General features: G+C 54.8%; 1 protein-coding gene across 1 annotated transcript; it reads left to right on the top strand.

Moving 5' to 3' along the window:
• Positions 1–1,198: 1,198 nt before the first annotated feature.
• LOC311528755 (protein lifeguard 3-like) lies at positions 1,199–17,635 on the top strand. Its single transcript, XM_084644156.1, has 12 exons — positions 1,199–1,434; positions 3,355–3,622; positions 5,830–5,921; positions 6,585–6,649; positions 7,271–7,324; positions 8,008–8,058; positions 8,477–8,516; positions 8,907–8,944; positions 11,475–11,562; positions 13,173–13,268; positions 14,111–14,164; positions 14,328–17,635. Exons 2-12 carry the CDS (start codon positions 3,391–3,393, stop codon positions 14,469–14,471), a joined length of 954 nt encoding a protein of 317 aa, XP_084500282.1. The 5' UTR covers positions 1,199–1,434; positions 3,355–3,390; the 3' UTR covers positions 14,472–17,635.
• Positions 17,636–24,199: the final 6,564 nt, after the last annotated feature.

Genomic DNA, 24,199 nt, shown 5'->3' on the forward strand with positions numbered 1-24,199 from the left:
GACTCCAGGGACAGCGTAAGACTGCAGACCCTTGGAAAGCTAAACCCTGCGTCATAGATGTTGCCAGGCCTTCCTGCCTACACAGCTCAGCCTGGGGAGGGCCGAGCAAGGTTCTCCAGACACCAGCTATTGCCTGTTGGAGAGGTTGTCCCCGGCACTACGACTGTGGTAAGGACACCTCTCCCAAGACCTCCCACAGGTGCGAGAGCCGTCTCCTGGTACAGCTCACCCCAGTTACACCAGAGGAAGACCCTGGCACTGCGGGCAATGACTGCGAACACGGTTTCCCCATGCAGAGGATTAGTCTACGAATGCATTGCTCTTTTGGTGTTCCGGTGGGATGAGCCCCGAGGGGCGTCTGAAACCGCAGACCCAGAAGACCCGCCCCCCAATACCTGACCAGTCCGTCCTGGATGCCCTGGACGCTTCATTCCACCGAGGAATCCAGAGGCAACAGCAGTGGACAGAGAGAAGGGAGAAGTTGTGGACCAAGGCCTGGAGCCTGGGGTGGGGAGCACATGCCCTGCTGCTACAGAAAGGCCATCAGCCCCCGGGCTCTCTGGTCCAGAGGTGAAGCCCGTCATCTGTGTAACCCTCCACCCTGCGGGTGTCTTCTCAGCTGTGCCTCTTTGTGTGATCGACAGGTGGGCGCCCGGAGCAGGCTGCCCGGTGCAGGTTAGCCTCCCCTTGTCCTCAGGTTTGAGCAGGATGCTGCATTGTGTGTGTTCATTCCCTGTGTTGTTAGATTGCCTGTCTTACACCGCTCATAATCAGAGAGCGGTGTTTGTGATCAGCTAGCAGGCTCGGGGCGTAGCTTGGTTGTATTCTGCAGCACTCTGTGTTCACCCTGAAGTGTGCGATGGGGATACCAAGTTTCCTAGCCAGGAGCAGGGTGCAGCCCCCTTCCCCCCCCCAGCCCAGCTCCTTGGCGTCAGCTCTCAGGGGCGAGGGCAACCCAGCCGCAGCCGTGCTGGCCAGCCGGGCTCTGTGCCCTGCCCCCATCCCACCGTGCTCGCCAAGTCAGGGCTGCGGACACGAACTCGCAATCGCTGCTGGGGGCTAACAGGGCGACTGCAACACGGTTTGATCCGGACGAGCAGCGCCCCGGGCCAATGACAAACCGGAGCAGCGCATCCTCGGCCAGTGAAGGGGGCGGGGGCACCATCTGAAACGAAAGCGATTCGGTTTAGGAGTCCGGGGAGCGAGCGAGCGAGCGTACATAGCGCCCGGGACTCTCTGCTGCGTCCCCACCTTTCTCGGGAAGGGAGCTTGCCAAGTGCTCCAACACCCTGCTGCGTGGGTCAGGCAGCGAGCGGAATCCGGAGTGAGACCGGACCAGCACCGAATCTGCCGGGAGCCCCGGCGCTTTCCAGACCGGGGAGCCAGCCAGCCCCCTCGGAGTCAGGGCCCCTGCCGCCCCCAGTGGGAGAACAAGTAAGAGACTTAGACAGCGGGGTGGAATTGGCTTGGGGAGGGGTTACTGATTAACCCTTTCCTTCCTGCTCCCAATCAAGTCTCCCCCCCCACACACACACACACTTCTTTCTCCGTTAGTGTCTCGTCCCTTTTGCTTTTATGTCTCTGATTGTCCCCTCTGTGCTGGGCTGTGCGCTGCTATATGGCCTGGTCGGAGTAGGATGGATTTCTTAGGGATTGCCCCCCCCACCCGTGGACTGTCAGGAAAGGCACATGGGCAACCAACCCCCCCCCCCCCAAAAAAAAACAAGATACCTCCTGTGCAGGATGGAGGCCACTTCTGGTAGTGATGAGGGCAGGCACGGGTAGAGGTTTTGCCCGGTCCCGGGGATCCTGCCGGAGGGGTTAGATTGCCCGCATGGGGAGCTGGCAGGGGAGAGCCAGGCAGCACGAGCTATCCCTCCACGCGAGCTGTGCCCAGCTTCGTCATGCAAGTTCTCACCACAGGCCCCATCCTGCCCTCGGGCTGCCAGTGTGAGCGCTGCCCGAGTGACGGCTGCTGGAACAGTGCGCTTGGGTCTTTGGGGAAACAGGTCAGAGATCCCCGCTCGGCATTTCATGCCTGCAGAGCCCCTGGCTGGATTGTCCCAGACCCCCTGAGGTCCCACACGGGGCCATGTCTGCCAGCGTCCAGGCTTCACACTGCAAACTGCCTGGACGATCCAACACCTGGATTGTCCGACAGTCCCTAGAGCGTCTGTGCACTGGATGACTGGGGGGTGTCCAAAGCCTGGACTGTCACAGGGTGGAATCTGGGTCCTGCTTCCCGTTCAGGTTCCACTTATAACGGGTTAGTATATAAGGAACAGAGGCTGCCATGGTGAGTGGCATCGGCTGCAGATGTTTCAAGCCCCGCGGTAGAAGGTGCTGCAGATGGGGGATAAGCAACCTATTGACCCGCTGGAGTCTGTAACAATTGACCGATCATCTACCAGCCCTGTATACGTAGAACCCGCCTCTCAAACGTGACCAGAATCTGTGACCCAAAAGCCCGTGGCCTCTGTCACTGGCCAACCATTTGGCTACTCTGTGACTGATCAGGGGCTGTTGCCTCTTTCTGGCCTGACCTGACTCTTGTCAGGGTGTGACCCCCTTTGCAACAAAGTGCGACGAAATATAGGAAGAACCGTAGCGTGATCTCTGGGCAGGTGAAATTCCCCTTGAATGCAGTCAAATGACACCGCAGTTGTCTGAGGGTGCTGAAATGTACCAGCTGGGGTTCCAGCTTAGGGCATAGCCCGATCCGGCTCCTGTTTGATCTCTGGCCCGACTCCCCTGGATTTTAATGGCAGCAGGATTGGGCCCCTGTCAAAAATGCCACCTCTGTTGTCAGGCTCCTGTCTGTGTCCGGCTGCAGTGAGGAGGGTTTAAAGGGCTCCTGGCCTCTTGTGACACGAAGCCAGTGGAAGGGATTTGGGGCCATTGGTGCCAGGGTTCCTGTGAGCTGGCTCCATGGCCCTGTCTCTCCCAACCCTGGCTCGCTGGCTGGGATGTCACAGAATTGCTGCCCCGGTGCTGCATGGAGAGATCACTTGATCTGGACCCCGGAAGGACTTGGGGAGAGCGATTTGCTGCCTGGGGCCCCGGGGCCAAAATTACTTAGATGATTGTTGGCATTTAAGACCCACCCACCTAACTGACTCTTTGGTTACCAGGATCTGTCTTGCGCTGGGTCTCTTTTGAGGTCAATAATAGTCTTTATTGACCAGGCAGAAATATCACGCTGGCCATCTTGGGACGAGGGCTCTGGCCAGTGGGTCTGCCCCGAGCTGGACTCCAGTGCACAGAGCTGCCGTGGCCCAGCGTCGTGAGTTTTGGCTAAGGGTCCATGAATTGCGCAGACAATAATGGAAGATTTTTCTCTCCCTCTGTCTCCAGCTGCTTGAGAGCCAGCCTGAGCCTTTAAGAGTCCCCATGTCGTACCCCAGGGCTCCCCCGCCCTACGATGACAAGAATCCCCTCTACCCCCCGCAGCCTGGGGGCCATCCGCAGCCCGGAGCCTATCCCGGGGGCTACCCGCAACCTGCACCCTATCCCGGGAGCTACCCGCAGCCCGGAGGGTATCCTGGGGGCTACCCACAGCCAGGAGGATATCCCCACCCAGGTGTCCCAGTACCCCCCATGTCAACACTCCCGATGAACCAAGGTAAGCTGAGCATTCACAATAGGGGGCACGGTGCAGAAACCCACTGATGGCCCATCTGGCCCCATCCCCAGAGACCAGCTTACTGCTTCTGAGTTTAGAGTAAACCCACTGGGCCATCAACGTGCTGAAAGACAGAAGGGTCCACCCCTGGTTCCAGTTGCTCTTGGTCCCGTTCTGCACAGAAGCAGGTCACCCCAGGGACCGGGGCAAAGAGAGTAACAATGGGCTGGATTGTGCTCTCAGGGATGGGGCCAGACATGCCATCAGGGTAGCAGTGCCCATGTGGGACTTGAGGAGTGCAAGGCAGAGGAGATGGTGGGGTGAGGGGAAGGGGTCTCTGGAAGGGCAGGGTAATGGATACGGTGACTTGGGCTCTGCGGGGCCTGGTGTGAGTGGGGTGTTAAGAAGGGATTTCTTTGACCCCCTGGGACGGATGGGCTCCGATATGTCGCTCCCCCCAGATCTGATAGAGGGGAGATGTCCCAGTAAAAGGCAAAACATTCCAATCTTCAGTCCTGTCACATCAAAGCTTACTCCTGGGGGAATTCTGAGCCAAAATATTAAAAATTCTGTGCCCGGTATTTTAAAATTCTGTATATTTTATTTGTCAATATAACACAGTACAATTCATGCCAATTTCAATTATTTTGGTAATTTATTTCAAAATACCTGTCCACAAGTATGTGTGTAACAATACAGATGACAAAAAAGATTCAAGAAATATTTTTTGACAAATAGATTCCTTCCTAGGCTTATTAATACAGAATTCTGAGTAATAATTCATTTAAACTATAATACAGAACCATATTTCCTGCTCCCCTCAGAAGCAGTGCAAAGGCTTGGGGGAGTCAGGAGTAATGGAGGGGCTGAGGGAGAGGAAAGGAGCCTGGGAGTGAACTTGGAGGGTTGTTGGGTGTGGGTTGGAGAAGTATAGGCAGTTTTTTTTGGGGGGGTGGGGATTGTTAGGGAGTTGGGGAACCTCCCCCATGCAGACCCTGCCTGACCCCTAACCTCTCCCATTCAGTCAGGTGCATCTACCCAGTCCCCATGTGTCCCTGCACCCCTGCACCTCTGTCCCCATGTGTTCCTGCACCCTCACTTCCATTCAGCCCCTGCCCGAGTCTGTCCCCCTCGACTAGCCCTTCTGAACCCCAGTCTGTGTGATCCCCCAGCAGCCCTGTGTGCCCCGCTCTGTCTGTGTCCCACCCACATCCTGTGCCTATTCACCTGGCCCTACGGGCAGGGCGCTATAAGGAACGTGGCCTCTCCTCCCTATCGGCTGTTGACTGCTACAGCTGGTGAGCCAGATGCCCTTTGTTCTGCTGCCACAGCAGCCCCTAGTGGGCGAAAGGCATAACTGCAGGGCCTCTCTGGCAGTATTTTCTGGGGAGAAAAAAGAAATCTGCAGGGGACATGAATGCTGCGCACGAGCAGTGGCGCACAATTCCTCCAGGTGTAAAAGCTGGGCTGAGCTTGGCACCAGCCAGGCCTGACAGCCAGCTGCAGTGGGATCAGATCACCTCGACCCATGGATTTGGGAGCTGGCAAGACCGTGGGGCAGCCTCTGAAACTGCAGGGTTTGGGAGAGGGAATTGGGGAAACACCCCCAAGCTGCTGGGGGATAATCCAGGGGACAATGGCCGCTGTGCAGAGAACAATCTGTTCCATTCCTCTCCCCCACCCGAGGGCCCTGGCTGAGCCCTGCGGTGACAGGGGCAGCCACAGCCTGGCCCCGTATGTGGCTGCACAGAAATGGTCCCGGCCAGAAGGAGGTGGGGTCTGATGGAGGAGGGGAGGGCACTCGGAAACACTCAACTGATGGGCCGAGCCCGGGGGCGGGAGGGGGGAAGGAGACGGTGCCGCTAGAGAGCGGGGACGGTTACTTCCTTGTGCCGTGTGCACCCCTGGCCTCACCCTGCCGGGTACCAGGCCGGCGTCTCCTGTCTGGGCCCGGCCCTCTCGGCCATGCTGCCAGCGAGACACTTGCTGGTGCCGAGGGGCCGTTGGGCTAGGGCGTCCCACGGGGCAGCCCGCTCGTGGGGAGAGACGGTTGGGGAGGGACCTGACGCTCGGGCGGGGCAGCCCCCGACACATGACAAGTCAGCAGGGGCCCAGGAGAGCCGATGCCCCCAAGCAATGCCAGTGTTCAGGCACTGAAGGTTCTTGGTTCCCCTTCCGTTCTTCCGGGGACACCGGTCTTCCCACAGGGAACATCTGCATCCTCACCAGCTTGGGGGATGACGTCGTCAGGACTATTGACTGGGACGACAAGAGAGTGCGACACGCCTTCATCCGTAAGGTAACTCCAGAAGGAGCCAGGCTGCCCGGCCCCCAGGGGTGCAGGGTGCAGGAGCCGGGGGGATGGGTGGGAAGGGGGTGTCCCCCTCCAGACTCTGTCCCCCAGGAACAGGCTGCGGCCGGCAGGGCAAGCCTGGGTACCAGTGCGGGGCCGGGGGCCTGTGTCCGTGTGGCGAGGCCAGCGGCTACGGGCAGCGTCAGGCTCATGACACCTGGAGCCCGTTGGATGGGAGCCTTGGTAGGAGCTGCCCACCCTCGGGACGACAAGGGACTCGATCTCCATGGCCCACCCAGTCCCTGGCACCCTGCCCAGCTGCCATTTGGGGCATGGCAGGGGCTAGCTCCGAGTCCATCAGGAGCGGGACTGAGAGCCAGCGGCTCCATCGCACCTGGGGTGCTGGGCAGCTGGGGGCAATGACGCCTCGGGGCCGCCTTGGTGTGTCTGTGCAGGGAGCTGGGCTGGTGCCCCGTGAGTGACCCCTCTGTGCCTGCCTGTGCCCTGTGGGGGAGCTGGGCCGGTGCCCACGGGTGACCCCTCCTGACTGCTTTGTCCTGCAGGGGAGGAGGGCCTTTGCCCGTGGGTGACCCCTCTGGGCCTGCCTGTGCCCTGTGGGGGAGCAGGGCAGGTGCCCACGGGTGACCTTTCTGTGCCTGCCTCTTTCAGGTCTACACCATCATCTCAGTCCAGCTGCTGGTGACGGTGGGCATCATCGCCGTGTTCACCTTCGTGTGAGTCTCACCTTGTCCTGAGCCCTGCCCTTGTCGCCAGACCCCAGCTGCTGCTGTCCCAGGGGCTGGTCCCTGCTCCACGTGGTCCCAGGAGCTGGGACATCCCAGGGACTCTCCGGAGGAACAAAGACGTCTGCCCCCAGTGCCCCGTCCCCCCACTGAAGGGAGGAGCCAGAGCCTTGCCTCCGGGATGGAGATGAGCACTGTCTCACAAGGGATGGGGAGCCCCACTCTGGGGCTGTTTAAAGCCAGGCTGGGTGCAGCCCTGTGGGATGGGCTGTGTGGGGTGACCCTGCCCTGCCCTGGCAGGAGTCCGGATGGATCCTGGCGGGTCTGTCTGGGGAGCTGAGCACAGAGCAGGGCAGGGTTAAAGCCCTGTCCTTGCTCCTGGGCTGGGGACCCCACAGCGGGTCTGCGCTATGTGGGGGGCAGGCAACGGCTTGGGGGTGATGACGAGCAGGGAGCATCTCACTTCCAAGCTTTCCCTTGGGTCAGTCTGCTGCTCGCTGGGGCCCACGCTGTGAACACTGGGGGGGTGGAGACCCCGGGGGAGCAGGGAAGGGGCCACGTGGTGACGGGTGGAGCCAGGAACCGATCTCATGCTCTTCTCCCTCTTCGCAGCTCCCCCGTCCGCGCCTTTGTGCAGGGGAATGTTATTGTGTACTACTCCTCTTAGTAAGTATCACTCTGCCCTTGCCAACTCCCCTCCCTGCTCATCCCGGGCCCAGCTGCCCTTTGGCTGGGTTCCTGTGCCGCCCTGCGAGAGCTGGCAGAGTCGCCACCGCTCGGTCAGTGCGCTCCCTGCTGAGTGCCACGAGGCGCTGGTGCCCCACGCCAGAGGCAGAGGGCGCTGTGTGGGCACCGCCTCCAGCCCCTGGTGGCTCGGGGAGGGAGAGGGGCAGTTAATCACAGCTTGCTTTCTTTAAGACAAAATACAAGGAAACTACATGCATAAAACTCTGTGACAGCCCCGTTCCAGCTGAGATCTGGTCTTGGGTGGGAACTCTGGTTCTTCGAGCAATAATGACTGGTCATGTCACTGTATCAGTTAAAGCACAAAGGTTAGGGTTTACAGAGGGAGCATTGTCTAATGGTTGGAGCATGAGCCTGTTGGAGCTGTCTGCTCATACTGGCTCTACCCCATCATCTGACCTCAGAGGAGCTGTTTCCCAGCTCTGTGCCTCAGTTTCCCCTCTGTGCAATGGGAGTAATGCTTCCCTACTGCCAAGGCGCGATGTGAAACATAAGAAATGAACCTTGGCCCTTCTGCTGCCCTGCACGCGGCTCCGACCGGCCCCGGCTCCGGGGGGGCAGCAGGGCTGGGAAGAGTTCCAACTTCTGTCTCTCTCCCTCCCCAGCGCTGTGTTCCTGGTCAGCTACCTGGTGCTGGCCTGCTGCCCGGGCCCCAGGTGAGTGTCTCCTTCACTGGGGATCAGAGAGGGCGGCCCCTCCCTCCGAGCCCGCGCCCCAGCTCCGAGTCCCCTGGGCACTAGGAAGCGGGTCGCGGGGGAGTAACTGAGGCAGGGGGCCGAGGCCAGAATGGGCTCTGTCTCCAACCCCAAGGGGCGATGAGACGAGGCTGCCCCCCAGGGTCGATTCCCATCCATCCGGGCCGCGGCCTGCCCTGACGCGGGGGCTGGTTTTCACGGGGACGCCCTGTGGCCTGCAGTCTCATTGGGCCAAAGCGGTGCCCTCGCCCCAGGCGACATCACGCTGCGCTCACCCCAGAAACCCCGACCCCCCCTGCGTGACCCCTGCCCCCAGCCTGCAGCGCCCTGGGCTCTGACTGCCTGCACCCTGACCTGTGTGTTCCCTGACTTCCCCCAGGAGACGCTTCCCCTGTAACCTCATCCTGCTCACCATCTTTGTAAGTGGGGCTGTGGGACTGGGTTGTATAGCGGGGCGGGGGGGGGCAGTGATCCTGGGAGGGGGCCCAGCCCCAGGGTGGGGGGGGCCCTGGGGGGGAGTGGGATGGAATGAAGGGAAGGCTTTGATGGCTGAACACTGGTTACGATTGGGCCTGGGGTCACATGCATGGAGGTAGAAATAGGGGGTGTGTGTGTGATGCCATGGGCCCCCTCCTACCTCAGGGTCACACCTTTGCCTGAAACACCCCCCTCAGGCCACGTGCCCCTCCATGCCTCCTGCTGTGAATCCCCATGTCTCGGCGGGGACCTGGGAAGCCGACGCGATGCTTTGATCCCGCGCTGCGGCTGGCTCCACGGCTAATCGCCCCCTTTCCTTTCGTTTGCTGCAGACGCTGGCCATGGCCTTCATGACGGGAACCATCGCCAGGTACCGCGGAGCTGGGGAAAGCCCCTCTGAGCCCCTTCCCTCCTCTGCCTTCCCCGAGTTCGCCTGTTGTCAGCAGGGGGGAGGTGTGAAGCACACGCCCAGCAGGCTACTAACATCACTGTGAATAGAGACAACCCCCCTTGCTTAAAAATGAACAGAGACGTTTTTGGTAGTAAATGAGTCTCAGAAAGGCTCTTGGAAGCCAATCCCAGAACAGCCCCATCTGCAGACTTGCCATTGATCACAAAGATCCAGATCAAATCAGGTTTTTCCTCTGTTACCTGCCAAGACCCCAGCTCAGTGTCTCCCCTCGAAAACCCCTGATTTACCTTCCTACCGGGTGACCTGGACAAAAGGCTGGAATCTGGGGGTGGATATGGGAAGTTGCAAGAGGGCCATCGGAGAAGCAAGAGGGAAAACTGTGGGATAATCTGCCACACGTCTTAGCTGTCTGTACACTGATGCAAAAGGTATGGCGAATCAAGAGGCAGACCTGAAAGTCTGTGCACACGTACAGAATTATGACTGAATGGGTACCCCAGAGTCTTGGGGGGATAAATCATATGGTGGGAATATTGGTAGAAGGGACCTCTTGTTCAGGAAGGCCAGCAGGGAAAAAAGGGCAGAGGTGTTGCTTTGTATAGTAAGAATGTACACACTAGTTCTGAGGTCCAGAAGGAGGAGGTGAGAGGCATTCCCGTTGAAAGTCTCTGGGGGAAGCTGCCAGGGGGAAAAACAAGGGTGACGTCAAAGGAGGGGTCTACTACAGGCCCTTAAATCAGAAGGAGGAGGTAGATGATACATTTTTACAACAAAGACATATCCCAAGCCCAGGCCGTGGTGATAACAGGGGACTTTACCTATCCCGACATCTCTTGGAACAACAATACGGCAGGACATTGACTGTCCAGTCGGTTCTTAGAATTGGCCGGGAGCAACTCTTTGTTCCAGAAGGCGGGGAATAACGGCTAGACGGTCGTGCTGCTGAAAAGGATCTGAGGGCTCTAGTGGATCACAAATTGAAAGAGTCTTTATGACGTGAAAAAGGCAAAACTCGTTCTGGGGCGTATTAACAGGGGTGTCGTATGTAAGACACGGGCCTGACTCTGCTCAGCGCTTGGTAGGCCTCAGCTGGAATGCTGCGTTCAGGTCTGAGCACCGCACTTTAAGAAAGGTGTGAACAAACAGGAGACAGTCCAGAGAAGAGCAACAAAAACAAGAGGTTTAGAAAACCTGACCTGGGAGGAAAAGATGAAAGAATTGGGCATGTTTAGTCTAGAGATGAGAAGGCTGCGGCAGGGCATAATAGGTCTTCACCTATGTTAAGGGCTGTTATAAAGAGAACAGTGATCAATTCTTCATGTCCACTGAGAGTAGGACAAGAAGGAATCTATTTAATCTGCAGCAGGGGAGATTTAGGAAAAGCTTTCTAACTGGACGGCTAGTTAAGCCCTGTGACAGGTGGCCTAAGGAGACAGTGAGATCCCCATCATTGGAGGTTTTTAAAAACAGGTCGGACAAACGCCTGTCAGGGATGGTCTGGGTTTACTTGGCCCTGCCTCAGCGCAGGGATGGACTAGGTGACCTCTCACGGTCCCTTCCAGGCTGACGGTTCTCTAATGGAAGGAGCAGTGCTTCCTGCCTTCCCCGCCACCAGATGTCCCCCCGTCCTGTCATAGCTACATCGCTGACTCTCGGCAGCAGATCCCCTCGCGCAGGGCTTGGCAGATAACGGGGAAAGATTTTGTGTGAAGCTACCGATCACGTCTTTGTTGGCATGGGGAGCCGAGTTTGGATTTGGAATCGTTTTAAAGGAGGGGGAGGGGAAAGCTTTTTAATTCCCCTTTGACAATCAGCAACTCGCCCTGGTCATCTCGGATCTCGGGTGGGTCCCTAGAATAGCGGGAGGATCTGTCCCTGGAACGGGGTACAGCCGGGCTGAGCCATCACCACCAATCTGTTTGGCCATGTCATTGCCAACGCCTAGGGCTGCTGAAACTGGGGCAAACTGAATATGTCTCCTGGCCCTCTCCCCCTTCTGCTGACTCTATCTGGTAATTAGAGAGACAAAGTGGGTGTATTTGGTAATGTCTTTTGCAGTGCAGACAGGGAGAATAGAGATGTCCGGTGTCAGCTGCAGGTCTCCACGCACCGTCCCGGCCCTGTCGTGTCTGGGTCATTAGCCCTGCGGGGGAAGTGGGCTCAGACGGAGAGGAAAGCCAGCTCCACCATGGTTCCATCTTCAGGGATCCTCCTGGCTTAGCTCAGGTTGAAGGAGTCGCCCTAGAGCCTGGACTGAAACAGGCGCCTCCTGGGGGCGAGTCACAGAACTGCAGGCTGCCTGTGATGGCTTTTCTATAGGGCCCATGGGTGCCGGGTTGGATCACACACCGAACACCGAGCCCACGGGATCGCACTGCTGGGGAGCGAGCCCCGGTTCTTAGCTCCCCATTGCATGCAGAGGGTGAAGTGGGAAATAATTGACTGGCTTTTAAACCTCCCCCCCCCGCTTTTAACCCTTTGTGTGCAGCACGTATGACACCATGGCAGTCCTGATCGCCATGGTGCTCACTGCCAAAGTGGCCATAATTGTCACCATCTTCTGCTTCCAGACCAAGGTAAGGCTCGATGGGCTTTCTGCCCGTCCAGGGCAGCGGGGACAGTGGGAGTCCGGGGATTTCCCCTCCTGAGGGCCCCCACGGCATAGGCTGGGACTGGGCACAAAGCAGATGCTGCATCATGCAGCGTGGGGTGCTGGAGCAGAGAGCCCCTTCCCCTGGGGATCCGTGCTGCCTGCACCCAGCGCTGGGAGTGACAGAGCAGGAATCGAACCTGGATCTCGTGCGGCCGCCCGGAGAGAGCTGGGTCAGTGACCCTCCAGGGCCAGCGCTTTGGGGTGTCCCTTCCGGCCGGGTGGCCATTTCCCAGCGCGGCTCCCACTGGCTGCATCCCAGCTGGGCAGCACGTTGCCCTGCGTGCTGCTGACCCTTGCTACCCAGGCTGCCACACAACATCCGTCCCATGCCACCCACCCTCAGAAAAGAGCCGATGCAGCCGATCCGTGCTGACATGGGGAGCAGATGTGCCTCAGGCTGCTCCAGGTTATGGTGCCTTCTGCAGGGGAAGCAGAGTGCGGTGCAGGGAAGATAAAAAATCTATTGTGTGGGGGGTGGGGTGGGGGTTAATTTAAAAAAAATCTATTTTTTAAATTTTAAATTAAATACAGGTTTATTTTTTTTAAATAAAAATATATTTAAAATTAAATTTGAAATTGGCAATTTAAGACCTAACCTTATTCTAATCTATTAAAACCATTTAAATTAAATGCAAAAAAGTAATATTAAGCAGCCCCTGTTTCCTGCCAAGTTTTAAAGAACGTCACACCACTCAGCTGGTGGAAGTCACTGGCTAAGCACCTGGAACTAGAGTTTGTTGAAGGGCTAACCCAGCTTTTGACAGCAGTAGCCACCTCTGCAGGTGTAGACAGATCATTTTCTCCGTTTCAGTTTATTCAACTAGTTCGGTTCATTCAAAGTTAAGAAACCAATTGGGGGCAGTGAAAAAGCAGGAAAGTTCATTTTCCTCTTCCAATCTCTGAATAAAAACCATGTACGAGAGGACGAGATCTACTAGTTCTAAAATCTTGAAGGACACCGTGACTAGAAACAATAAATTCAGTTCACTAACTACAGATAGTACTTCCTTTGTTTAATAAAACAGTTAGTTTTGAATGCAAAACATGTTTTGATCAACTTTTTTTTACATATCTAGCACCTTGAAGGTAGTTTTATTTAATGACCAAAAAATCGCTGTTTTTCTATATTTTTATTGTTTGAATTTCCATCCAAACAGAGCTTGATGCAAATCACAACGTAATCATCATCTGGTAAAAAGTTAAGCTACGTAACTGTTTAAATAGATGTGTATAGATCTAGTGTCTCCTCCTGGTTAGCAAAGAGAAGCACCAAATTTAGTGTAAAAGCTCTATTTAGTTGCAAGTTTACCTGTTCTAATGGTTGCCAACCAATGTAACTACAACGTACAAATGCAAATCACGATTACAATCAATGATTTAAATCAAGGTTTCCCTCTTGCTGATTTAAATCATGGTTAAAATCGGTGATGGACATGGCTTTGATTTAAGTCAGTCCATCCTGGTGCAGCGGGATGGCTGTGTTCCGCTGTGCTCTGTGGGTCTCTCAGTGACTTATCTTCCTCCCGCTGGCAGGTGGATTTCACATCGTGTACCGGGCTGTTCTGTGTGCTGGGGATCGTCATCCTTCTGACCTCGATAGTCTCTGCCATCGTCCTCTACTACAAATATGTGAGTAGTGGCTGCTCCTTGTAACATGAGGACTTGGGGAGACCTATTCAGGGACAGACCAGAACATGATACCAATGCTGCCCTCTGCAGGCCCCATCCATATCTGCAGAACTTAAGCACAACGTTTCCAGCATGGCACATGTGACCTGCCTGAGTATGCAGAGAACCTGAAGCAGTAGCCCTGACAGATGGGTGACCTCTCTCATTTACACAGGGGATATGTTAACTCTGAAACCTAATTATGGCAAATCAGAATGTCAGCAGCAGGGAGATTTCATCCCTGATCACATCAAGTTCTGGGCAGGGGGTGAATGAAGTTACCAAAACTTTATCTCTCAAATGGATCCCACTTCAGCAACTTACCCCAAAGTAAATCTCTGTCCCTGAGCCAACTGCACTCAGCCACAGCTTGTGGTCAGCCAGGGATTTTGGCGGATGTTTTGCTGACAGCGGAAGTATTGCCTGGGAGACTTGGTCCACCTTAAAAGGCAGCTGTGGTGCAGACATGGTATTTGGGAGGGGTGGGTAGCTAAAATCAGATCATTGTTCTTCACTCCACCCTGAAGCTGTACCTCCTTGAGCTCAAACAAGAGAGAGCAACTTGCCACCTTTCATAGCTGAGCAGGATTACACCTGGTTGATGCTTGGATGGGAGACTTCTGAGAAAACCCCGAGTGCATCTGGTTGACGTGTGGGTGACTCAGTAGAGGGTGCTCTCCCCTCTGCGTTGGTGTTGACCCTAGAGCCCCGAGTTGTGCAAGGGGGCGCTGTGTTGCTGGAGTTGCTCTTTCAGACGATATGCAAACCCAAGAATCCTGACACCCTGTAGTCTCTTTCTGTAGATTCAGTGGGTCCACATGGTGTTTGCGGCCGTGGTTGCGATCGCCTTCACCCTGGTGAGTAATGTCGCTGAGCCGGGAGCCTCCTATGTGGGCTGCTGCGTCGGATGCATTCCTGGGGCGGGTGGGGGAGGATGGAGGCAGCTCCTGGCTCAGGTACGTGGGGCTGAGGATCTGTAGTGGCATGGCTGACCCATCGCCCTGTCTGTGGTCTCCCCAGTTCCTAGCCTACGACACCCAGGTGCTGGTAGGGACCAAGGAGTACAACCTCAGCCCCGAGGAGTACGTCTTCGGCGCCCTGGAGATCTACGTGGACATCGTCTACATCTTCTTGTTCCTGCTGCGGTTCCTGGGCTGTAAATAAAGCCTCTAGGGGGGCTCCCGGCTGGCATGGCCCAGGGCCGAGGAGTGCTCTGGGAACACCTTGCTTCCTTCCTGCTTCTGTTCCTTTCTCCCTCCTTGCCCCGGCGTGTGTCACCCAGCCAATGGCCTCTGGTTTCCCTCCTTCCCCGGGGAGCCCAGCGTGGGATTCCCACAGTCTGTGCCTAGAGGAGTAGTGGGCAAGACTGTGCCCTGGAGAAGCCCAGTAATGAGGCTTTGCCCAGCAATGAAGCCAACGTTGGCAGATTTCTGCCTGCCCTGTTAATTGCTCGGCTGCCCTCTGTGCTCCCACGTGGTCTCCCGTCTTTCTTTGCTCCCCACGCTGCCCCCAGGGATGTGTCAATGCACCAAGTTCATCCCCATAGCAGCCCTCAGAACTCGATGCCAGGCAAGGCACCTGCCCCCAGACCCACGCACACGGCCCCTCTGCCAGCACTACCTGCTAAGACAAGGGGGCACCTCATATTCCCCAAAAATAGCTGAGAGAGGGCATTTCTGGACATCACGCTCCACATGTTGAAGTGAATTCACTTCTCTTGTGGTAGAGAGCAGGCGGGTCAAGGCTTCCGTCTCTCACCTTAACGTAAGCCTGACCTATCCCGCCCCGTGCCTGGCAAGCAGCGTTACTCCGAAATAATTTGCTGGATGATTTGAGTTGCCTGGAGCTGCCTGAGATCAAGCTTGAGACATGTCAGCCCCAGCTGCTGTTTGGACCCAGGTGAGATGCCACAGGGGAGGGGAAAGCTCGGCAGAGGGGCAGCACCTTCATCAGATCCAAACCCACTCAAAGAAGAGCAGAAAGACAGGGGCTCGGTCCTCGCTCCGATCCAAGCCCCGGTGTGCAAGCTCCTTCTGTTCTGCAAAGCGCCCTCCAGTGGGGAGAAGCAGAGGGGGCTGCGATCAATGCAAGGGGAAATTTTTTTTACACGTCCTAGACATCAGTATTTTCCCAGCACAGTTGTTACCCTGTGTCTGAGAGTGGGTTTTTTTTAACAGTACAACAAAAATCTTTGGGGTTAACAATACTGCTTTGGTCTCTGGTTTGTTACGTGCCTTAAACTAGCCTTATGTTAAGTTGTTTTTTTTTTTTTTTAAATCTCCTTAGCTACAGCCTGTGAAGTGTACACAGGAGAGACCCAGGCTGGCTTTTGACAGGTTTCTGTTCTTCTTAATTCAATGTATTTTATCCTTGGTACGCAAAGGTTTTTGTATCAAGCTGCCGTATTGTATATTTGACTAGGCCGGAAAGCCAAAGGGCCTTGAAATAACACCGTTTGACGGGGGGAGGCGAATGGCACAAGGGGAATTGCAAAGAACCGTGCTGTGTATGTTGCTCATACTCTCTAGTAAGAGAGTCGCTTATTGCAGGAGGAAACAGAACTGGGGCTGCAGGAAGGGGCCGCAGGCAGCATTGTAAGTCACCACCCCTAATTCTAGAGGCTGGAACAGGTGCTGTAAGGGGGGGCGGGATGGGGCAGAACGCTGCGTTGGAGTACTCTGGCTCCCCCAGGGCAGTGCTGGTGAAGCGGGGGGCAGCAGCTGAACCCAGAGCTGGCTCCCAGCGCCTCCTGGGAAGAGCAGGCTCAGAGCAGGGCAGCTGATCAGAATCCCCAGGCGAATGGCCAAAAGGGCAGGGTGTGGGCAGGGGAAGTGGGGGTGCAGCCAGCGTCAACCCTTTGTGCTCCTCCCACGATGCTAGCGGCTTGGGCCAGCCTTGTTCACTCAGTGCCTTAAATCCCGATGTCCCTGGCAGATGATTTGAGGTCAGCACAGCACATGGCCGGGAGTCGCCCCTTTCACGGGCAGCCCTCCTCAGATCTGTGCTACACCCGTCTAGGAAGGGAGATCTGCCCGTTCTGGGTGCCGGCCTGGAGGCAGAGATGCTGATGAGCAGAGCCCGGCTCTGTCCTGGCTGAGGGCGGGGGCGTTGGCCAGCTGGGGTTAGCTTTGCTATGCAAAGGGCTGCTGGGTGCGCTGCAGAGGTTAGTGGATTGGCTCAACGGCCCCCCGTGCAGGACAGACCGAGAGACCCCTTCCCTGGGAGCGCTCCGCTAGCCAGGTTCGGAGTGGTCCCCAGTCCATGCAGCAGGGGCCATGAGGGGATGGCCGTATAGCATAAGCTGTATTATATTCTAATGCTGCAGCCAGTGGGAGCAGCATGGTCAGCTCCCGGCACCAAAGAACAGGGTGCGGTCAATAAAGCCACGCTATGGCATAAAGAGCTAATGTGATCCTGGGATGTACAGCGAGGGGAGTGGTGAATAGGATCAGAGAGGTGATTGTAGCAGATCTACATGCAGCCCTGGCGAGACAGATACTGGCATATTCCATACGGTTCTGGTGCCCACTATGGCCTTACGCCCCAAGTTCTTCACCATAATAATATTATATGCTTTTGGTATAACTATGGGGTATTTTGTGCAAGATAAGGCATGTGAGATCTCATTGCAAAGGTTGTGATTTACTAAATGGGATTATCCTATTTGTGTGCATGTATCATTTTGGTATCTGAAGTTAGGAATGTTGTTTATGAATCTATTACAAATGTGTTTACATCTGGGGAATGCCCACTAGGCAAAATGCAATCAGTCTAGATGGCTGGCTGGGAAGGGCCATTAGGGAAAACAATCGGTCTTAGAAGATGCTAATATCCCACTGGGGAGCCTTCCTGGGGACATTACAAACACCCTCTGTCTCATGGCTGCTATGGCCCTACAGAGGCATCATAGAATACCAGTGTTTTTCCACTGAAAGGTGTGGGAACTAAAGTTGGAGACAAAGGATTCCCGCCATATGCAAAAGCTATATAAGGCAGGGGAGTGACATCATCATGGTTCTTCACTGACTCCCCGCTCAAAGGAGACTCCTGGAAACATCTGAGAAACAAGGACTGAACGGGATGTGGGGGGAAGGGCTGAACCCAGGCTAGAGGGGTTTCTAGCCTGTGAAAGGAATATTTGGGGTTTTAAGCTGCAAGCAAGTGCAGCTGGCCCTCAAGAACCTCTGCAAACTGCCTAAACCAACAGTTAGGGTGAGAATTTGCAACTCATATCCAACTTCTTTAGTATATTAAGCTTAGATTGTGTTTTTGTTTATTTGCAAGGTAATCTGCTTTGATCTGTTTGCTACCCCTTAGAATCACTTAACATCTATCTTTTGTAGTTAATAAATTTATTTTTGCTTTCTCTAAAACCAGTATGTGCAGGAGTCATAATTTGGGGTAGAAAGCTGTGTATACTCCTCTCCACACTGAGGGAGGGGGGCACATTTCATGAACTTACAGTTCCAGGTGGCCCCCGGGGAGAACCAGTCACACCCACATTTTTAAAAGGATGTTGGAAAACGAGTGGGTATAGGAAAGAGCCAAAAAAAAAAAATATGGTTCAGTGGTTGGGAAAAATGCCTTACAGTTAAACTTCCGGAGCGGAATGGGTTTCGTTTAACACACAGATGACCGAGGGGTGACTTGACTACAGGTAAGCAGTGGAGGGTTATATTTTTATCATTATATCTTGCTAAATGTCAGTTTCACCAGACACACCAACTGACTCAAAAGATTCCCCTGGATAATAATTGAAATTTACAGATAGGCAAAGGAAGAAAAACGCTACTGGGGACTTTTGAATTAGGCTTGTTACAAATGGACTAGCGCAGTGGCTCTCAACCTTCCCAGACAACTGTCCCCCTTTGTGGACTCTCATAGGTCTTACATACCCCAAGTTTCACCTCATTTGAAAAACTACTTGCTTACAAAATCAGACATACTACTACAAAAGTGTCACCACCCACTATCACTCACAAGTTGCTGACTTTCTCATTTTTACCATATAACTATAAAATTTTGCCCAGGATTGATATCAGGCTAATGAGCCTATAAATACTTGGGTCATCCTGCTTGCCCTTTTTTAATATTGGCACAACATTAGCACTCATTCTAGTCCTCTGGACTTTCCCCAGGATTCCAAGATTTATTAAAAATTAACATCAACGGGCCAGAGTTCTCCTCAGCCAGCTCTTTTAAGACCTGGGTCTGCTCATTTAAAAATGCTTATCCTATTAGGGGCTGTTTAACATCCTCTTTAGTTACAAAAAGACTGCAAAATACTTTATCCTCCTCCTGATTCGAGCACAAAATCCTGCTTCTTTCCAAATACAGAGAGGAAATATTTATTGAACACTTCTGCCTTTTCTGCATCGTTAGTAATGGTTTTACCATCTCCATCGAGTAATGGGCCTGTGCCATTGCTAGGAAGTCTTTTGTTCAGACTCTAAAAAACTCCCTTTGATTGTCGTCAGCCCTGCCAGCCATGGATTTTTCCCTGATGTCTTGAGCTTTCCATAGACATTTTCTCCTGTCAACGCAACTGCCGAAACTCAGCCTGAGAGCCCAGGTAGCCGAGTAAGACCCCTGTGTCTATACTTTAAACAGAGGTGATGTCCTGCCACTGGGGTTGGAGAAGGAGAGTTGCCCAGTAAAAATGACAAAGGGAATGTCTCAGGCTGACTGGCCCTTGGAGGCAAGCTGGGTTCAACCCTACCCGTGACTTAGCAGCTATCCCTAAGCCTCATTGATAAGCTGGCAACATAAGGGCTAATTAGTGATCCCAGCTGGATGGAATGGAGTTTAATTAGAAAGACAGCCCCCAGCTGCGGTGGTGAAGCAGGGAGAGGGTTATGTAAGCAGAGCTGGGCCCTCAGGAGCGGAGGAAAGACTCCGGAGAGGAAAACAAGGGGAGTTATCCTATGGGACGAGCTCGAGGAAGCCCAATTGAGTCCTGCAGGGAGCTAGAGGATTTCCTCCCAGAGGTAAACTGCTGGAGTCCCTGGCAAAGGGAAGGCTGGGGAATCCTGCTGGGGAAGAAGCAAGATAAGAGGCACTCTGCATGGGCTAGAGGAAGGAGCCAAGAAGCAAAGGATTTCAGAGAAGCCCAGGAGGGGCTGGAAGACCAGCCTGTGCGGTATTTGGACTTCCAGCAGGGAAAAGCCGGGGGAATCAGCACTCTGAGCAGGATGAGGAAAGCAAAGAAGCCCAGGAGGGGTGAAAGACCTTTTGTGTATATCAGCTGGACTTTGCTACCCCGGAAGCAGGGGGTGAACTGTTACATGACTTGGCCAGAGGGCCAAGCCATAGAAAACTCAGAGCAGGGGTCAGGAGAAGACACCGGCTAGGACTGGTCATCGGGGCTGAGGAAGGGGCCAACGGGGGGCAGGGGTGTGTGTCGGGTAATGAAAAGTGAAGTCCTCTGCAATGCCCTCTCCCGGCATGAGGGGGCACCCTACAGGTGAGGGGTCCATGAATGGAGTGTTCCTAATCCTATGTTATTGGGATACTGCTAGTCTGTTTGTGTCCCAAAATGGACATGTCTGTCTGTCTGTCTGTCCCATGCCCATCACAATGGTATGTGAACCCTCTATATCGGGGTGGGCAAACTTTTTGGCCTGAGGGCTACATCAGGGTTCTGAAACTGTATGGAGGGTCGGGTAGGGAAGGCTGTGCCCCCCAAACAACCTGGCCCCCACCCCATCCATCCCCTCCCACTTCCCTCCCCTGACTGCCCCTCTCAGAACCCCCGACCCATCCAACCCCCCTTGCTCCTTATCCCCTGACAGCCCCCTCCCGGGACAACCGCCCCCGCCCCCGAGACCCCACCCCATATCCAACCCCCCCGTCCCCTGACAGCCCCCTCTTGGGACCCCACCCCCATCCAAACCCCCCTGACTCTCCGACCCCTAGCCACACCCCTGCCCCCTGACAGGCCCCCTGGGACTCCCACGCCTATCCAACCACCCCATGTCCCCTGACTGCCCCCTGGAACCCCCTGCCCCTTATCCAACTCCCCGCCCCCTTACCACGCCGCTCAGAGCACCAGGACTAGCAGCCGCGCCCCCCGGCCAGAGCCAGCCACGGCACCGCGCAGTCTGGCGCAGCGGGGCAGGCCGGCGGCTCTCGCAGCCGCGCTGCCCGGCAGGAGATCGCAGCCCCAGAGCGCTGGCGGCATGGGGAGCTGAGGCTGCAGGGGCGGGAGCGAGCCTCCCCGGCCGGGAGCTCAAGGGCCGGGCAGGACGGTCCCACGGGCCGGATGTGGCTTGCGGGCCGGAGTTTGGCCACCTCTGCTCTACGCCCCTGGGAAAACAGCAGAGAAACGTCAGCATTTCACAGACCCGCTCGGTTTCAACGCACCGCGTAAAGTGCGGGTTTATTTCTCTCCACCCCACGCGGAGTCGCCTCAACAGTCCCGTCCCTGTGACGTCATCGTTTCCATAGCAACGCATGGGGACCAGCCGAGGGAGACTTTCGTTTTCAACAAACGAATCGAAAGGGATCGAAACCAGCGAGGAAATGGTGACGGGGCCGAAGCGAACCGGGGTCACCCCCTGCGGTAAAGCCGCTGCTGCCCCACGGCTGGGGAGCTTGTGGGCTCCTCCCTCAAGGCCACCGATCTCCCCGGCTCCCCAGGCCACGGCATGGTCTCTGCGCCGCACAAAGGACCATGTCCCCAGGTGCGCTGGCCCTTCGAGGGGGTTGGGCCGCAGCCTCCCTACCCCGGGTGGAGACTGGGGCCAGGTGATGGGGGAGCACGTGGCGAAGAACTAGGCCTGCTGGGAGATCTACGGGCCACTGGGTCGATGTGTGGAGGCCCAAGCCAGGCTCGTGGGAGAGGCCCTGGGAAGATGAGAAGGCAGTCTGCATTCTGAGGCAGACAGTCCAATTGTTTGGCGTCCCAGGACGGGGGGCGTGGAGAGGGCCGATGCTGGTTCTCCCGATGCCACCGCCTTTGGTACAGCAACCCCGTCAATGCGAGGAAGAAAGGACGGGAAGCTGAGCCCACCTGCAGAGGAAGAGTGGGCCCAGCAGGAGTCTGGGCTAGAAGAATGGGTTTATGTTCCCGTTCGGACACTAACTCCACTGGCCAAGTCCAGTGGAGTTAAACTCACCTTGTGCCCAAATAAATCCGTTAGTCTTTAAGGTGCCACTGGACTCTTCGTTGTTTTTGTAAATCACCTTCTCTTCTGTAGCCCCGTTATTTCGACGGTAAGTTATTCAATTAAGGAATCTCTCCGTGTACGGCCAGAGGAAGACCTGTTACTTCTGGAATTCATCTTCCCAAGGGAACTCTGGTTTTTATACGATGTATTGATTTTTTTGGGCAGGAAGGTACAACTCGCTTCTCTTCCACTCCCCAGAGACGATTGCCCCCCGGTCTTGCTGCTTGTATTCTCTGTTGGAAACTCTCCCAGGGAGGAGAGAACACAGATTGTGTTGTGTGTTAGTTTGTGCACAGAACAAATGGCTAGTTACCAATAACTCCAGAGCATTTTGCTGCTGTCACTTCTTTTGATCCGAGTGGCTAGCCAAATTTGAGGTGTTGCAGGTTGTTCCAAAGGGGAGGTGCAACTGATGATACCCAGGTATTTCAGGGAGGCAATCTTGTTTATTTACACACTCGCCCCTGGCATTTGCTTTTTGGGGAGAGGGAGGGGTTGGAGACATGCCTGGGGTTTGGGTTTATTGTGGTTAGTTAAGTCACTACTTTACCCTCCTCCTGCCTAAAAGGTGATGGTCACACACAGCTCCTAGCAACGAGGTTTAACCCTGCGCGCCACATCGTGGTAGATCATCGTGGACTCATACGGCGGTAGAAACTGTGGCTGTCATCAACAGTGATTGAACGTGGGACCCAAGGCCTGTGACCTCATGGGCTCAGGCCTCTGCCATGTCCGCTAAGGCTGAAGTCTTTTACCAATGAGAGAGCAGCAGAGGCTGCAAGGAAGTGCCCCTGGGGCCTGCGTAATTCAATGGGGCTTCGTGGGCATGAGAAGCGACACCAGCGCTGCCAAGAGACAGACCCCTTGTCTCTCTACCCAAGCTCGGTGAGATCACCCAGGGTGGCGTCCCACACTGCGTTGGGGTCCATTTGTCAGCAGTGCCCATTCCTGACCTGGCGGCTCTGGGGTGCAATCCTGTCTCTCTCTTTTCCCCAAGGGTGAGGCATGGGTTTTTTCCTCATCGCTGTTTATCCATGACTCCTGAGCAGTGGAGGAAATATTTATCACATTCCCTTGTTCTTTAGACACAGTCTGTCCCACACCAGCTCTGTGTTTGTCTGTGATCACCACCGTCTCCAGTCACTGGTCTTTGACTACGGAGGTTTTTTTGGTTAATTATCTTGGGCGATAGTCCCTCAAGCATATTTTGTTTCAATCTCAATTTGCCAGAGTCCTCCTCCAGAAACTCCCTCGCTCTAACTCCTACCAATCGTACTGTTAGAGAAAAAGAAACACATTCCTCCCTAAAGAGAAACCTGTGCCAGTACGAAGGAGTGCCAACTGGTGACATTCCATTCTGCATTTGTACACCCCCAGCTCACTCCTCAATAAACACCCTTCCCCTTAACTCAGCCTGTCCCATCTTCAGGCTTCCACCTTTGTTGGACGGAAACAAGTGAAAACCACCTGAAAAATAAGGGACGAGGCTTTATGTGAAGGGATGTTTCAGGGAAACACCATTTCCCTGGGCATCTCATGGATTTTTCTCTCTCGTGTGCACTGCTACCGCTTTCAAATATACAGTGTGTGCCCAAGTGCCTGGATGGGCCATGCTGAAGCTGCTACACACAGGGCAGACTGCAAGGAATCGGGCAGACAGTCCCGCGAACGGCTGGTTTATTCTACAGATTCACCAAGCCAACAACAAAGCAGCTTCTGTAATACCGTACTGGTTACCAAGACCCCAAATCCAGTCCCCTTTAGGCATTCTGGCCCTTGGCTCCCATCTAGACAGCCAAGTCGAAGATAGTGAGAGGTTACTGAAAACCTGATTCACCATATGTGAGGTTCACCCATCCCAAAGGACCAAACACTTATCCCCAGGTTGTTGGTGACACTGGGCACCACTCTAGGTAACTCGGGCGGGTGGAAGACCACGAGTGTCGATGAAGCCCCCTTGCTCTAGGCCCAGGCAAACTGAAGCCCCTCCGCTCCTTGAACTTTTTGTGACCCTGCCCAACTATGAGGAAGCTAGTACCTAAACAGACAGGTTTGCACGCGGCTCGCCAGCCAAGGCCAGTATAGTAAGGCAGAAATGTTTAGCAAAAGCTAGTAACAAATAGAGCCTAATAAGGCAAGGCCCGGGAACTGCTAATGAAGAAAAACACAACTGGCTGCTTTAGCTGATTGGCTACGGTATTGTACGGGGCAACAGGTAATTGGTTGCATAAGCTTGTGTAGTGAAGTAGGAAAAGGTATAAAATGTATACTGGAATCTGCATGCGGGGCTGCAGGATTTGAGACAGCTCAGTCTCCCTGCATCCTATCTGAAGCTTCAGATAAATCTCTCTGCTTCTCCACCCCATTGTGGTCATTGGCATGACGCATACCGGGCAACAAACCCAGCTGTTGCTTGCCTCGGGCACTCTGTGCCAGCAACAAGGTCAATATGAGTCTTAGATCTTACCCAATAATCACACCGATGCCAATCCTTTAGTAACGAAAAATGAAAAGTTTAATAATAGAAGGAAAAAGAAAGAAGAGAGTCGCTGATGGTTAAAAGATCAGTAGGTCAGATTCATAGCAGAGATGGGGAGGCTGCTGATCTGCAAAAGTCTTTCTGGAATTGATTTAAAAGGGTCTAGGCAGATAGGCAGCCCAGGTGTAGATACTGTTCAGGTGTGTCTAGGGGAAATCCAGGGTAAACCTGGAGACCTCATTCTT

This window comes from Lepidochelys olivacea (genome assembly GCF_965140295.1).
Source record: "Lepidochelys olivacea isolate rLepOli2 genome assembly, chromosome: 11".
NCBI classification, from domain to species: domain Eukaryota; kingdom Metazoa; phylum Chordata; order Testudines; family Cheloniidae; genus Lepidochelys; species Lepidochelys olivacea.